Below are 16446 nucleotides of genomic sequence, written 5' to 3'. Positions count from 1 at the left end.
CGGTGCTTATGTGGGACCCCAACCGCACCGGACCAATCTCTGCTCGTTTGATAAAATTAAAGTCTGAAATCTGAAATCTGAATTCATTAAATTATTTGATTGTTAATTATTAAATCTAATACATTTAAATTTATATCAATATTCAATGATAAGTGAATAACTTATTATTTATTTTTTAGAGTAAGTTTTATCTAGTAAATATCTAGTGAATAACTTTTTAGTCATCAAGCGCAGCTTAACATGTTAATATCTGAATCTATTAAATTTAAGTAATGAATTGAATTATCAAATAGGGCCTTAGTCACTTATAATCTCGTTGGGATTGCATTTTTGAAGAGTTTTTGACAAATAATTACTTTGTAACACTTTCTATACTAGCATTTTGACCCGTGCTATGCAATGATTTATATTTCAATTCAAAATAATAATTCATACTTATATATTGTAGTGCATGATAGAGTACATAAAAAAGAGTAAAAATTTCAAAGAAGTGTATGTTTAACTTGTTAAAAAAAAATTTTACTTTGTGAGCACAAAATGGACTCTCGTAATTTTAACTTCTTAAATAAATTGAAACCAAAATTTCTTTGCATATTGTCTCTCAATATACGATAAGAATTTGAATAAAAAATTTAAGTTATAATGATTTACATGATAGAGCAATTATAACCCTTTTTATCAATAGTCGACGAAAGATATCATAGTATATCCATATATGAAAAATTATAATATAAAAAACATAAATTATAACTAATTCATTTTTCTAGATTTTAGAAAATTTATTTCTCCCATCTTGTACCCTTAAAATTGTTGAGTGTTCATAGAATAGTGTTTTCCATATACTTTAATATGGATTACAAAAAAAAAATCTTTTGTAAGATATATTGTTAGAGTTTTCAGAATTATTAAAAACTATTACCCTTTCGATCTATTCTTATCTGCCAACTGGCCATTCGCTGCCTTTTGTGACTTTCACACGTCCCCCACCAGGTGTCATCCTTCCTATCGTTTTTTACCATTTTTGACATATTCCTATAATTCCCTTCTTTCTTCCCTCGTCCCTTACCACAACCTTGTTGTTTACTTTCTTTTTTCGACTTTTTTTGCCACTCTTTAACTCCTCTCTATTTTCTTCCCTCCCGCCTCTAACGTCCTATTCTCGCCACTTAATTTTTTAGTCCCTTTCCCCTCATCATTCTCCCAAACCATTGGATAGCCCTCCTCCAACCTCTATCACCCACGACCAATCTCCTCTATTTCCCTTTCCTCTATTTCTTCCACTTTCTTCTATCCACTCAATCAGAATAAAGTAATATCACAGAATTATATACTTACATGTGTATATATCATGCCCTGTATGCATTGGGATTTTCATTTTTGTATTAATTGTTACACTATTATAAAGTGAATTTGGAGATTAAAATTGGTGTTGTTACACTATCATTGGGATTAATTGTTACCAACTTCAGTTATTTTCATATAAATTTTGAATTGAATAATTTCAAAATTTCAAAGGAGAAGTTGAATTCTTATACAACCCCCAAATTGAAGAGTTAAAAATCAAAGTAGAAGAAAAAATTCCCATAACTTGGAATTTGGTTTTACACTTAAAATATACTTATAGTTGTACTTTCAAAATAAAATTGAAAAGACAAAATTTGAAGCAAAAGAAAACCATAACCTGCAATTTTGGTTTAACATTTTTACAATATAGTATTGGTATTTGAAAATGCAAACAAAAAACTGATAATATCTTATAATACCCTTGACTACTACAAAAAAAAATCTATATAGAAATGACGTAGCAATTGCATATTTACATATGAAAAAAATGATAAGAATACATAAAATAAGTAATAATACCTACTGTTATTCTTAGCGTTTGGGTTTTATACTCTAATTCAAATTTAATTAGGGTCAAATTTGGATCAGATATATACAAATTAAATAGATACAATTTAGGGATGGTCTATTTTTTTCCCCTTAAACTATATTATTATTATTTTTATTTTTGGTAGAATTGGTGTTGTTTTTATTATTATTTTTCGTCAAAAATAAAAAGTTCAAATAAAAATTTTCATATCTGAAGGCTAGTAGTACTTTGTTTTTTTAATTAGTGATTTCACAATTTAGGTTTCATGAATGGTACCATTCTTGATTTTTTAAATCCATGACCAATGAATATTATTTTCATTTTATTTTTTTATCTAATTTGCCCTTTTAATTAGACTTACTAAGTTGGAGGGTACAATATTATTGTTCATTTTTTTATTTTTAGTAGGTTTGGTGATGTTTCCTTTTTATTTACCGTCACATTAATAGATTTCAAACCAAATTCCTATATAAGTGGAGTCATTTTTTACTTTCTGTATTCAAAAGGCATGAAAGGATATATAATAATTTAAAAAATCAAAATTCTACAAAAAAAAAAAAAGAATGAAGAGTTGGAAGCATTCTAACTTAGCCATACTAAAATCCCTTCTCAAATTTATATAGATATAGATGTGAAGTAAAATCTAATTGAAGATTGTGTAGAGGAAATATTCTGTAAAAATTTTCTACCAAAGAATCATGAAAAACGTATAAATGATAAGGCATAATTTGAATAACGGGCTCATATAATTGTAGGTTCGATTGTATGGTGCAATTAATAGTGGTGATGTGTTCAATTTGAAATTGCGCAGATGAGATTTATTTGGGGATATAAATTTCAAAAAGTGCCAAACTTTGTTATGTTTTTTGTATTTTATTGCTTTAATGTCTATATTTATTATATTAGTGCCTACATTTATTATGTTACTTTTTACACTACACTGCACTGTACATTTGACAATTGAGGCTAGTGACTACAAAAGCACTTCACAACCACTAAACTTGAGTCAGTGGCCACCAAGAGGGACTTCTGTAAATGGGGATTCAAATCCCAGAAAAAAAATCCAAAAGTGATGCAAAAACATTATTCATTTGATCTAGTAAGGTCTGTGTACCTGTTAGTCCTTAACACAAGTCTCTTTAAGCTCCCTCTTCCCTGTAATTTAGGATAAAATAGGTTATATAATTGTTATCGTTTTCCCAAAAAAAAAATGAGACTACAAAAGCACTTCACCTCCTAAGACACAAAAACATTTCTCTTATATGCTAAGTTTGTATATTTAAGGCTTTCACTTTCTTTTTCCAATGAAATCCAGCATATATATACTAAAGAGCACACTAACAATTGATTATTTTCAAAAGAAAAAAAGGGCAAAGAAAAGAAGCTAATAAGCAAAAATTTGGTAGAGAAAAAAAAACACATAACTGACATGAAATTGTGTAATTGTAACAAATAGGTAACTAACTTTGAATCGTTTAATTGTAAGGAAATAGAATACAAATACAAACGTTGTCTCAAAATTTTTGAAACTAACTCATGATTAACTATTTATACAAAAAAAAAAACATATAATTTCTTCACTTTTATAAATTGGAGAATGGATATCTTAATTTTTTATTATAATTTTTTTTACTTGCTTCAAAGTAAAAATTTGACAAAAGAAAACTACTTTCCAATAAGAAGAAAAAAGAAAAAGGAAAAATATCACAGGAGAGGGACATTTTGTCTTTCAAAGAGTTAAATGACACAAAATATAAAGTAGAGGGACATTTTAAGAGTATTGAATTGTATTGTGGCAAATGGCAACAACAAAGAATCACAGTCCTCGACTTTTTATTATATAGTAGTATGAGGAGGATCAAATGCTTTCCACCGCGACCGACCCACCCCACCTTATCAAATCATCATCCACCTCCCTACGATAACATTTATTAGTAGTATTCCTCCCAGGGAATCAATTACATTTCCGCATGGATCGTGTACGAGTGTATAATTTTCTTCTTTGCTCACTGCTAAATCCAGACACAAAGTACCAACACCTGGACAAGAACAAACAACCACAGGTTCCTCTTCCAACTGCCTTGCATGCTCATCGCTGAAGAGTTATTATCAGATGCTGTTGCAGTTACAAAAAAGAAAAAAATCAAAACTGGATCAGATGTAAAGACAATATTTCGAGATGAGATGTAGAATGGCATCTTCCGAGCATGTACCATATATATACGGGACAATCGTGCCAGATGCCTTTTTTTTTAAATCAAACCAATTGAACTTGTGCGAAGGTCGAGTATGATATAGATAAACTCACACGAATATTCCTGTCATCAATTCTTTGTAAACACTTTAGCGTCATTTATAGCCAAGCAATCCTAGACAAGTTGTTTCAGTTCTACTAGTTAACATTTTCTTGCAATGACGGCATGTGGAAGCAGGCAGAGTTCCAGCCAGAAAGCAATTATTGTTACCCTGTTTCTTCTTTTAAATTTTCATACTGATCCAATGAGGCAAGAGGGCAGAATCAACAAGTAATTGCACAGTTGATCACCAGTTATACCCTCAAATAACAAAAGCTATGTCAACAAAGGAAGCAATGCCCTTACATCACAGATCACAACCACTGAGAGAAGGCCAGTTGTAAGAGATTACTACAAAACACATCAACAACTACGAACACAAAAACAGTCTGCCTGCCTTGATAGTCTCCACCCCACCCCCACCCCCAACAAAAAAAAACACTAAAAAACCCGCTTCATATATTAGCAAGTCGTTTCTAAATAGGAATTAGCATTTCACAGCAATGACCAAAACATGGTAATTGCACTCACCGGGGCAAGTTGAGTCCAAGGCTGTGGTTGTGGAAATGGTACGGTTGTTGTAGTAACCAGCATAGGCACAGGTCGAGCGACTGCAACTTGAAGATGTTGTATTGCCAAGGTACAGATTGTCTGTACCTTGACACTGCATGCTAGGGCAGGAAGACCAAACGGATGATTTAATTTGGGATGGCTCGCAGTTTAACCTGTCCATACATGGGCAAAAAACTAGTAATAATACTACACGAGAGAATATTAAGATTCTTAGAGGTGACGAAATTTTTGAGAGAGACGGAGAGAGGAAGAATGCGGATCAACTTACGTCCAGTTGTTAGCAGCATCACAGTTACACTTTACACAATTGGTAGCAGTCAAGGTATAAGTTCCATTAGGAACAAGTAAAGGATAGTCCAGCGACGTATTGCTTACCATAGAGGCACAGGCTGCAAAGAAGCAAACCAAAAGATGTTTGTCACTACTAGGAAAGAGCTAACTAAGGACCCTAGTTTAGCTGCAGGTGACAGGCACCATTACTCAAAAAAAAAAAAAAACTATGCTTGTAAAGGGAACTTTATAAGTGCAATACTAACATTTGTCCTGCTGTTTTTGTTGGACAACTAGGAAAGATTAAATCTTGGAAAATAAAAAAAAAGCCCACAAGACGCCACTATTGGGGATATATGGATTTTGACTTCGGTAGATTCAATGGCACACAAAAGAGCACTGGATAGGACGTGGGTAAAGAAAACCCTTTCTAAATAAGCATCTTACTGGAAAATCACTTGGAATGAGAAATTAAATAATCAACACACAATAAGGATACCTGAGCTACCATTATAGATTAGTATCACGGAATTAGCAAACGGTGTATATTTATTTTGGCTCACTTCTTGGACTTAGTTTTAAGCAGGCAATCTGGGATATAACCAAGTACAATGAAGCTCCAAAAAATCGCTTCCAAGTAGAAATCGGTTCGAAGGCCAAAGTGAACTATAGCAGTAGGCCAGAGGAGCATCTGCCAGGACTCGTGGTCACAGTCCACACTGAGAAATTATCAAGGAAGACAATTTCAAAGTAGGATTCGCCAACCAGACCAGCGGCAGCTTAATTGAGGAGTAGACAAAGGGAGGGGACACAAAGCCAAAGTTGTCAGGCGCCACCCATCATCTAAGCTAAACTAGTAGTACTACTGGTAAACTTCTTTTACTTCAATTTCTTCAGTTCAACCCATCATCGACAACCTCATCAGTAAATACATACATAAAAAGTAGTAATACTAGCAGTAATGAAGTAATTAGAAAAAACTGAGGACTTTTACAGACTCTTTTAGTTTGACTTAGCTGCAATGGTGGGTAGTCCTCTATCCTATCACAGTCGGAATGGCAGTTGTAATTCGCTCAGTCTTCGGTTCTTCTCTTTTCTTTTCTTAATTTAAAAAGAAGACAAGAAGAGAAAGGAGGGAAAAATAAACAGAAAGGTGATACCTTTAAGAGGAACATCGAGAATAGCGCCGGCTTTGAGGTCATTAGGACTGGCCAGTCCGTTGAGGCGCAACAGAACATCGGCGGTGGTATTGTACTGCTGGGCAATTCCGTCGACGCTGCTCCTAGCTGGGACCGCATAGCCGTAGTGAACCACCATTTGGCCGTCCACTTGGTCACAACTGCAGGGCAGTGGGATCCACAACTTCTGGCCCACATAAATCAAGTTGGCATTCGAGATGTTATTGGCAGCCTGGATTTGCTGGAAAGTGGCCAACCCAGAGAAGACCTCAGCCGCTATGTGGTAGAGGCCGTCGTTGGGGACCACCGTGTAGATGGGGAGCTTGTTGGACTTGCCGGTGGCCCCCTTGGTGCAGATACAGGGGAAAGGAATCTTCACAGTCTGGTTGGCCGGGAAAGTTCGTTGGGGAGGGGTGGATAGCGGGAGGTTATTGGCGCCCAGGATGGAGGTGAGGTTCTTGACGTTGAAGAGAGTCTGGATGCGGGAGAGGGTGGTGGAGTTGGGGAGCACGTAATCAACCAGGGCGTCACAAGTGCCGCTGGAGTTGCATTGAAAGGGCTCAGCTGCGGCGGACGAGAAAATCACGAATAGTACTCCTACTGAACAAACTAAACTTAAACCCCGCAGAAGCGCCGCTGCTCTGCTGCTACGGTAATCCATTTCTCTTATTCTCGAGAAGGTAGAAACTAAACTAAAACAAGAGATAAGATATTCAGAGCTTTCTTGGGCCGATTCTTTTTTTCAAAAAAATCAATAAATCAATGGGAATGGAAAACCGGGTGCCTGACCAATTTTGGAAAGCTGCTGCTGGAAGACTTTGACAAGAGTTGTTGTGGTTCCACTTCCACAACGACGAGGAGGAGGAGGAGGAAGGACAGAGACGGGAGTGGGGAAGCTTGGATTCGGAATTTGGAGGAAATGGGGTTACTTCAAATCAAATTCGAAGATTGATGAGCAGCCGCAATAGCAGAAGCACTAAGCCAGCAGTGCGGTAGACTGAGTTGGAGTTGATAATAAAACCAATAAATGCGGGCCCTCCCTCGCTGTACACTAACTTAACCGCAGCTGAGAAATTGGACTGGGGAATTGGAAGCGGAGTCCCTGTCCACGCGCTAAATAAACCGCAACTGAGAAATTGGACCGGAGGCCACTGGCCATTTGGTCCGGTGGTCATCACCATTAAAGGTGATGCTGGAGGTCAGGGTTCAATCCCTGCCTCCCACAAATTTGCCACAATTTGTGGCGACAAAAAAAAAAGAGAAATTGGACCGGAGAATTGGAAGTGGACCCTGGATTTTTTTTTTTTAATAATTTTTTGGGATAATTTCACAAACCTCCCCTGAGGTTTATAACAATTTCAGACAGTACCCTCCAAGTTTAAAAAATTACACATACCTCTCCTCATTGTCTAAAATGACAAAAATAACCTTCATCCAATGTTGAATTTAAAGTCTCCATGAAGAGAACTAATGTATTGTAAATTAAATTTAGTAAATCCTTTGAAAAAAGTGAAAAATGAAAAAAGAAGAACAAGAGTGATAAACTTATATCTTGTCATAGACACCCACAAAACCTAAACCCAATCTTACTCCATATAGTGGTGATTTTAGAGTAAATAAAAATGTTAGTTTCCTCCACACATAGATTCTTATTGAATTAGTTTTGTTGGCCAAGTAGGTATCAACATTTTTTTAGCGGATAGGAATAAATTTACTAAAGAACTTTATAAAAATGTGTGAGTAATGTTTTGAATTTAACGTTACTAAGGAGTTTTGTTTTTCTGGAGGATAATCATCTAAGGGCGTTTTAGGATTTTCAATGGGGAATTTTTGCTTACATCAGCAAAGTGAGCTTCAAAGTATTTTCTAAGGGAGGTTTCTGTAATTATTTAAACCTAAGGGATACTATCTGTAATTATCATATACCTCAAGGAAGGTTTGTAAAATTATCCCTAATTTTTTTATATACTATTAGTATGTAATTTTTTTTTTACACTAACAGTTTTAAATTATGTTACACGATTTGATGTCAAATTTAAATTTCAAATTAAATCATGCATATATGATGTATATTCAAAGAATTAATATTTTATATACTGACAATATATATACTTTCATTATTGGATACATAACACATAATTTGAATTTGAATTTAAAACTCAAATTTTATACATGCGTCGTGCGTCTAACAATAATAATATATACATTATCAGTATATATAAGATTTACTCATATATGCAAAACTATTAATGTAATAAAAATGACTAAGTGAATCACACCTGACTTTTATTCTCCCCAGTACAAAGAGGAAAACCTATTAATTGATATCGTGCGACGACTTTGACTTGTTACTACATAAAGAATAAATAAGTAAATAATAAATAATAATAATACAGTGCTCCTACTGGGGAAATGTCATATACCAGCAGCCAGTCTGATTGTCATAACTCATGAAGACTCGGGAAGCAACTACCTGTCAGAAATCTTTTTTTTTTTTTTTTTTTTTATCGCTCTGGAATCTTGAGAAAGCTGGACCAGCAGGCACAAAAAATTCTGAGGTACACCGGACACTTCGATAGCGGAAAGCTAAAAGCCCCGTGAGGAGTTAAACAAATACAGAAGCACTACTCCCATTTATTAAGATGATGGATCTCATTTCTACTTTTTTACCAAGCAAGTAAAACTTTTGTGATAATAAACTAACCCGAATCCCGTGAGAACCCCAAAAGCCGGTATCCCTTGAGGTCTCACAGGGAACTAATATACTACCCCAATCCCCCTAACAACCCCGATGTGGGACTGAACCCCCAAACAGGGATCTCATTTCTACTTGAAGTAGCAGAAATTGAAACATTATTTGGAATAATTATTGTAGCATTTTTTTTGATAATGCGATGTATATAAAATAAAAAAAATTAAAAATATAAAAAAGTGAATTGAAAATGTGTTTATGATGTAAGCAAAATATTATTAGAAAAAATTTGATATCCAAACAAATCCAGTACTGTGATTTGGTGTGAATTTAGCGAGTTGAAGGTGAAATATTAAGTTGGTGTATAAACTACTATGACTTCATCAATCTAAGGTGAGAATCGTAAAATTTTTTGCAAGCATAATCACAAGGCATCTGACCATAATTTTTTAGAGTGAAAAAAATCCAAATAAAATATTGTTTGGTGTATTCATTACTTTAGTGATGTTTGGATTGTGATTTTCCGTCGAAAAATTACATCATTTTCCGTGATCACATTTTTCTATTACCTTTTTTCCTCACATACATCAAATCGCTACAGTAATTTTTCCATAAAAAATCATAAAAAATGCAATCCAAACAGGTATATCAACAACAGCTCTTTTCGTTAATTAATTACAACAATTAATTAGTGCTCTAATTACTTAATTGTCATATGTTGGTTTCTAATAAGATATAATAATATCTTAGGATATATGAGTCATTTGTTCCCAAGTGAGGTAAGCAAATAGACCAACAATTCTATTAGGAAAGGTCAATGTCATTTTGCAAATCTCAAGGAAGGCCAATAAAATTGCCAAAAACCTTGTAAGTGGTTTACGAAATTACCCCTTCTTCTTTCTTACTTTCAAGCGTTTCTTGCACAACTCCTCCTGGTTCTTCCTTGGTCAGTTAAAAGTCTGCTTATTAATCCTTCATCATCCCAGTTTTCGACTACAAATACTCAGCGCTTTAGTCAGCACGTCAACATTAAACGACACCGGAGACAATAATGTTAATAGAAAAACGACCGCCTTTATAACCAAAACATTCATGCGCCTGCCTGACCACTACCTCCGCCGTGCAATATCAACGTACAAAATTTATCCTTTATAACAAGCAACTACATGTGTCAGGCAAAACCAATCTTCTCCCTTCCAGCCCCAAACTGTATGGATTCAACTAAATCATAAACATGCATCAGAAGCCAGAAGTCACAGCACTTTGCTTAATGCACGTCATCCAAATAAATAATTCCAATTAAATACAAAAATTAAAATGAACTTCATATCAACATTTGACCTCTGATTCCTGCCAGTCTAATTGCGCATGCCCAAAAAAAAACCGTGTCGGATCATATTCCTATCTCTCCTCAAGGCGGCGCAAAACTGATTCTGCAAAGCTCTGTTGCCTGCAATTGACAGAATACATGAGAATGATCGGAGAAGAAAAAACTTGTGCCAAAAATGAACAACTTGACTCGTAAAGATCAACTCAAGAATTTTGTGCACCATCTCCTTAGCCGGGGCGGTTCTGGAGACGGTAATTTAAGAAAGCAATTAAACAACTGAGAACTTACTTTCGCTCACGATGCTTAGGGCTAGGACGAGAATATTTCAAGTATCCATCCCATGGGACCTTTTTAAGGCCCGCTCGAACAGAAATAATGTCCCTCACCCTGCCAATGGAAATTAAGCCTGTTTTATCAAGAGGATTTCTCCGAGAAAGAAGTATTATATGGCTCCAGTGAAATCCAACAGCACACAAACCGCCAATATTATTTAAGCATCACAATTCAGGAAAGCCATCTACCTTTCTGCAAATTCAATTGGTGTTTCTCCAGGTTTCAGATTTTGGGGCTCCAGGTACCACACATCACAAACAACAGCCCATGATGTCATAAGCTGCAACAGATGCATTGTGAAGGATTGCCTAACAACAAGAAACATGTCATTGAAGTAAGCCATATTGGTTTTCTTTTTACTAACGGGGAGATGTGAACAATTTAATCACATGACCACTGCTTAATCATCTAAAGATGCGTGCTTTACAGATAGCATTGCAACAGGAGAGCAGAATCTCATTCAACATCAATAATATGGAAAATCCAAGTTGAGACAGGATAAAGATATCTTACTTTCTACTATTCCAAAAGGCGTCGACAAATATTTTGTTGTACTTAATTGCGATTGGGCAAACAGTGCAACCAAGTTCAAAAGCACCCTAACCATCACAAAAAAGATTACATAAGTTGTGACCTAGTTAACCACAAGAACTTCCTCAAATGTGGTTAAGATTCACCATAAACAGGAAAAAGGAGGGCGAATGCAGGAACAGGAGTTTGAAACCCTGCAGGGGAAAACAGAGAAAAGTACAAGTTCCAAGCTTTTGCAGAACTGAAATCATCGCTAAGCTGAACATAGAAGCAGGACCCAACAGCTTGCACAACCCCCACCCCAAATAAAAATAAAAACAAAAAATAAAAATAAAAAACTGTTTAATAACTGACAATAGAGAATTTAAACTTTGACCACAGTTGTAAACAGGATTAATGACAGAAAGGAAAAAGTATGCTGTGAGCAGTTTCCAATTTTCAATATCTTCAGTAGATTTAGCTAGTGTTAGACAACAATTACCTTCTTGAACATAACTGTGTAATGATTATTTACACATGTTCCTTCAGGAAATATAAGAAGAGGATTGTTGTCTGGCCCCTCAACATGCTCTCTTAGCCTGAAAATAGAGAATTGAAACTACAATACTCAATCCGAAAAGAAAAGGAAGCAGAGTAGGCTGTTCAGTAATACATACTTTCTCGCTACGATTTCACGGTCCTTAGCCTCTGAACGGTTGAACCAGATGCATCCAACACTTTCTAAAATAGTGCTTTGCAATAACCCTACAAATATGTCATATATTGTAAAATTAATTGATACCACCCGACCCCAGATATTGGAGAACAACATACATTTAGTTTCTCTGATTTTGCCCCTCAGTAATCTTTCACTGTTGCAAAGCATTACCTTTATAACACTACATATTACAAGCAAATTCAAACTAACAAGTTTCTGGAACAAAAAGATAGCATGTACTGAAGAAAAAGAAGGTAAATCTCTGTTCTCCAATTTTAAATCAGCTACTGTTTCCAGGCCTATCAGTTTAAATATGTTTGAAGATGGAGAAAATTTGCTTGCAAGCAAACAAAGCAGATTGTAATAGAGAACAGCACATAGCAAGCCAACCCATGATGTCCAGAAATGACCTGAATCAGGACACTGGCAAAATTGTTTGTTATCTATTCTTTTGACCAGTTAAGGGACGCAAAAACACGTTACTGTTTGCTCCAGTTCTGATACGTGCTACTACATTTCTCTCTCACCAAAGGCGAAACACAGGTAAACTCCAAAGCCACCAGCGATAATGCTACAAGTACAAACAGTTTTGACCTCCAATATGTGCAATGAACTAGCGCACAGCATTCTTACTCAAGACATCAATTCCAAACTCTGCATTGATTTCAAAAATTATACATAACTGCATATTGTTTAACTCAATGATTACCTGAAATTTCTAGATGGGGTGAATAATGAAAGACTTAAAAAAACAAAAATCTCTATTTTACAAAATCAGGATCCCTGAACATGAAATTAGGGGTTATCGTAAGTTACCAAAAAGACCTCTCTATTTTTAATGGGCAGTCATGTTCCATGTAGGGGAGATAAAATTCAGAGCTAAGAGTTCCAACAACAGTGTGAAGTACAAAAAACCAATAACAGACACTTACCAACCCACCCTGGATGCTTCTGCATAATTACAGCAAATGCAGTCATCTGTTCCAGAATAATGAAATCAATCATTGATGTATGATTTGCTACAAATACCTGTTTCAACCATTTAAAGTGCAAATTCTGTTAGGAAAAAAGGTTTCATTTGGACTAGAAGCAGAAAGTGCTCTGATGCATCTAAAAAATCAACACCAAATTCAGCATACTTGCTTAGGCCGGATGCTAGGACGTGGACCATGATATTTGACAACCCCAGTCCATGATGCCACAAAGAAACTGCAAATCAACTCCACAAGACACCTCTTGGAAAATTTTAGGGAAAAAAGAAAAAAAATCAGAGCCGTACATCAAATATTACTATCTATCTTCTGCTACAAGAGCAAACAAAGTGGAGACTTGCGTGCTATCATCTGATTGTTGCTAATAAAACTATTATATTCAAATTTCCTAAGTTTACAGGTGCTACGCTGACACTTTAAAGCAAATTAACCAATCCAAGTGAGCCTTGCAGAATTTCCAAAGCCTACAGTAATAGTGACAGAATAGAATGACTACAATACTAAACTGCTGTTCACAATTACCAGACTCTATGTAACAGATAGCAAGTTTGCACGAAAAGAGCAAAAGAGTATACAGTAATTCTACCTCCAATTTTTTTCTCAACTTGTCATGCCCTTTCAATAGCAAATGCACTGGAATATAGCATGAGAGAAATATTATCCATCCTACTGTCAACACGATAACCCTGTGATGAGATTTCGAAGCATTAAGAGATAGCAGAACATTAACGATATTTACAAACTAACTCTTTTGCAAAATCCCCAACCCTAAGCACTGGAAAATCATCAGTTCCAACAGCTACATAATAATGAAGTTCATTAAAATGGTATCGAAATAGCAACCTACGGAAAAACCCCTTATAGTTTCAAATCAAACATTATGGGCCCTCGTGGTTTAAACTAATATGAAATAGCAATAGAAATCGTTAAAAGTAACGGAAGTAGATGAAATAACACAATCATCCTAATATACATATAAGCAAAAAATCCCTTTAACAACCGCCCTGGTTAAGCAAATTAAGGAAAAATCCCCTATGGTTAAATCAACTTGCAGAAAAGCCCTCTGTGGTTACCAATTGCTACCACCACTCCTACTGCCATCCTCCCTTCCATCACCACCCCACTCCCTCTTCTTCCTTCTCTCCCTTCCTCCCCTCTCTTGCTCAGTGGTGGAGTCAGGACCTTAGGGTCATAGGGGTCAACTTTCGACATCACACCAAATATAATCATAGTAAATTTACAATCAAAAAAAGCTTATTTTAAACACACTCTTTCCATTAGACTTTGACATATATGTTATGCTATAATATAGTGGTAATTTAGCAACGTCAAAAGAATTTTTTTTTTTATTTATATCAATAACAAACCTTAATTAGATATAACACTTTTGTGAAGCATAAGTATTAAGAATTCTTAATTTATTAAGGGAAGCCAATGTAATTAAGAATGACACATCAAAAATTTTAGAGGGAACAGTATAGAATATTGAGGGGGAAAGTTGAGAAGAATAAAAAGTTTAAAACCACGAAGTGTATGTTTTAAAACTATAGGGGATTTTTTTTTTGCAGGTCCGCTTAACCCCAAGAGGCTTTTTGGCATTTTATCCCCAAAAGAGTACAATAGGTATATCAGCTGAAAATTTATTTGTTTTCAATACAAATACTCGCAAAAGAGGCACGTGTATCTCAAACCCATTAATTCAGACAATTTCCATCACTTTTTCAAATTAGTTCAAACTACAAGGTACCGAAATATATGTTTTGAAACTATAGCAGTTTTTCTATGGGTTCGCTTAACCACAAGGGGCTTTTCTGTATTTTAACCCCAAAAAAAAAAGCCTTCAAAGTATCACCGGAATTGCAGCAGACCCTGTTTGATAGATAGACCAAAAGCAAAGAATGAAATAATTTTCTCACATACATATACGTGCATTTCTCTCTCAAACTTAAGGAGGTCAAGTATAAATTGGCTAAAACATGATGAAAGCCATACCTAGTATTACAAACATGATGAAACTAGTTGTATATGCAAGTTGGTATGGCTCCGACTTATCAACTACTACAGCACGTACTTAAACAATTAATTCTGCACACTTGATTAAATCCACAGCCGATAAGCCTATACAAAGTATGCCAACCACTGAACAAGCAACAGTAAATCTTCAAACTTAGTATAGCATTGCAAAGCAAGGGGTAGATCTTTTATAAGTTCCCAGTCCCAGTGTTGATCTATATGCAGAATCCACGTTTATCCCTGTTTTTGGTATGATAAGGAAGAGGCAGAGAAGCCCAAAACTAGTAGTAAAAACTAACCTTAATGGAAAAAGAACTAAGTATCTGACAAGGACACCCACGCACCACAAAGGAAAGAGATATATATTCCAGTTCCATGGTTCTGAAGGAATCGACTTGAAACATCGTGTGAAGGAGTCCTGTGATATATTATTCGGATTAAAATCAATCATATCCACTTTCTCTACTTATGTTGAAAAAAAGGTGGAGAAAGGCGTTTACATCAACAATGGCACCAGCCGCCTCAGTGAGGGTAGGGGAAATGTCGAGCAAATCACGCCTACAAAAAAAAAAAAAGATAGGCACAGTCGAGTTTAGAAATCTATAGACCGAAACCCTTACCTAGCTAGCCCAAAGTTGATTTTTGTATAATTATATAATATATATTTAAGAGAGAAATAAGCAGCAGCAGTAAGGTACAGGCGAAGTTTGCCGTGAGGTTCCTGGATGGATCCAGAGGGCAGATAGTCCTCGATATTTGGTCGATCCAAATCCAATTCCGAGCTCGAAGCTTTCATTTTACTCATCTCTTCTCCTTCTTCTTCTTCTTCTTCTCCTCCTCCTCCTTCTTCTTAATTGCCAAACTGCTATAAAATTGCTGGTGGTGTTGGATTAAAATCAATCAATCAATCAGTAGATTATTATTCGGATAGGAAGCATATACCACTCTTTTTTCTTGGTTTGGGGTCTTTCTTCTCCTTCGTTCAATTGCATGTCTGCGGCTGCTGAAGGCCGGGTGCTGGTTGAGAGAGAGAGAAATAGGGGCTCATATTGATTCCCCCCACCCGTAGGCAGGTCACTGCTCTCACGCAATTCAAAGCGTTGAAGCCACGTGTCATCCGATGAATAGTCAAACCTTAGTAACCACTACTACTCTGGGTTAATCACACTTTTGCCCCCTTGAACTTGGGTACTCACATTTTACTACCCCGAAACTTGAAAATATACCGGCATTCTGGCGCGTGCATGCATTATTTAAAGGTTTACAATCGCAAGAAATATTAAGTGTGTTTGGATTGTTAAATTATCTCAAATAATATTTCGCTCGCATTATAAACATATTTTTTTGATTTATTTTTTATATTTTTAACCACTTTTTTATTTTACATACATTGCATCACAAAAAAATGTTATTGTAATTATTTTAAATAATACTCTATCCAAACATATTCATTTATTTAGTAAAAAGCAAAAAAAAAAATGAAATTTCCTTAGTTCCTTCATTTATTTAGTAATACAATATGTCTATTTGACAAGGTTTATTTTACTCTTTCAACCTTGCAGCTAGTAGACCTTTTCCTTAGGGTAGTTATCCAATTTGTTGAATATTGTGGGGACTCAAAATTGCATCCGATTGGGGGACGGGCGAATTAGGCAGGAAATAACATGTAT

At 35.5% G+C, this 16446-nt stretch overlaps 2 protein-coding genes across 5 annotated transcripts; both read right to left on the bottom strand.

Annotated features, from left to right (window-relative positions):
- Positions 1 to 3615: 3615 nt before the first annotated feature.
- LOC113783367 (lysM domain-containing GPI-anchored protein 2) lies at positions 3616 to 7193 on the bottom strand. Of its 2 annotated transcripts, none has more exons than XM_027329485.1 (5): positions 6978 to 7193; positions 6171 to 6875; positions 5009 to 5129; positions 4699 to 4892; positions 3616 to 3989 (listed from the first exon to the last, which is right to left on the bottom strand). In XM_027329485.1, exons 2-5 carry the CDS (start codon positions 6847 to 6849, stop codon positions 3886 to 3888), a joined length of 1098 nt encoding a protein of 365 aa, XP_027185286.1. In that variant the 5' UTR covers positions 6850 to 6875; positions 6978 to 7193; the 3' UTR covers positions 3616 to 3885. The 2 variants fall into 2 exon arrangements, with proteins under 2 accessions (XP_027185286.1, XP_027185287.1); XM_027329486.1 differs by having other exon boundaries at positions 6171 to 6880; positions 6978 to 7123.
- A 2731-nt stretch (positions 7194 to 9924) lies between these two features.
- LOC113783568 (glycerol-3-phosphate acyltransferase 9) lies at positions 9925 to 15818 on the bottom strand. Of its 3 annotated transcripts, none has more exons than XM_027329746.1 (13): positions 15719 to 15815; positions 15475 to 15641; positions 15277 to 15334; positions 15076 to 15194; positions 13350 to 13449; positions 12911 to 13006; positions 12704 to 12800; positions 11731 to 11818; positions 11556 to 11652; positions 11057 to 11142; positions 10732 to 10851; positions 10499 to 10597; positions 9925 to 10330 (listed from the first exon to the last, which is right to left on the bottom strand). In XM_027329746.1, the coding sequence occupies exons 2-13, from the start codon at positions 15579 to 15581 to the stop codon at positions 10282 to 10284; spliced, it is 1116 nt and encodes a 371-aa protein (XP_027185547.1). In that variant the 5' UTR covers positions 15582 to 15641; positions 15719 to 15815; the 3' UTR covers positions 9925 to 10281. The 3 variants fall into 3 exon arrangements, with proteins under 3 accessions (XP_027185547.1, XP_027185548.1, XP_027185549.1); XM_027329747.1 differs by having other exon boundaries at positions 15475 to 15638; positions 15719 to 15813; XM_027329748.1 differs by having other exon boundaries at positions 15121 to 15194; positions 15475 to 15818.
- Positions 15819 to 16446: the final 628 nt, after the last annotated feature.

Source organism: Coffea eugenioides, chromosome 9, assembly GCF_003713205.1.
Source record: "Coffea eugenioides isolate CCC68of chromosome 9, Ceug_1.0, whole genome shotgun sequence".
Classification (NCBI taxonomy): Eukaryota; Viridiplantae; Streptophyta; class Magnoliopsida; order Gentianales; family Rubiaceae; genus Coffea; species Coffea eugenioides.
The sequence above is the reverse complement of the archived record's forward strand: the minus strand, read 5'-3'. Positions and strand labels throughout refer to the sequence as shown.

Bases quoted from the DNA above. Each gene is read 5' to 3' on its own strand.
- LOC113783367 (XM_027329485.1), bottom strand. From the start codon at position 6,849: ATGGATTACCGTAGCAGCAGAGCAGCGGCGCTTCTGCGGGGTTTAAGT. The intron at 5,130-6,170 runs GTATCACCTTTC...GCTTCTTTGCAG, and splicing joins TCTCGATGTTCCTCTTAAAG to CCTGTGCCTCTATGGTAAGC. The intron at 3,990-4,698 runs GTGAGTGCAATT...TAACTGCAACAG, and splicing joins CTTGGACTCAACTTGCCCCG to CATCTGATAATAACTCTTCA.
- LOC113783568 (XM_027329746.1), bottom strand. From the start codon at position 15,581: ATGAGTAAAATGAAAGCTTCGAGCTCGGAATTGGATTTGGATCGACCA. The intron at 11,819-12,703 runs GTAAGTGTCTGT...ACATATTTGTAG, and splicing joins GAAGCATCCAGGGTGGGTTG to GGTTATTGCAAAGCACTATT. The intron at 10,852-11,056 runs GTAAGATATCTT...TCTTGTTGTTAG, and splicing joins GCCTTTTGGAATAGTAGAAA to GCAATCCTTCACAATGCATC.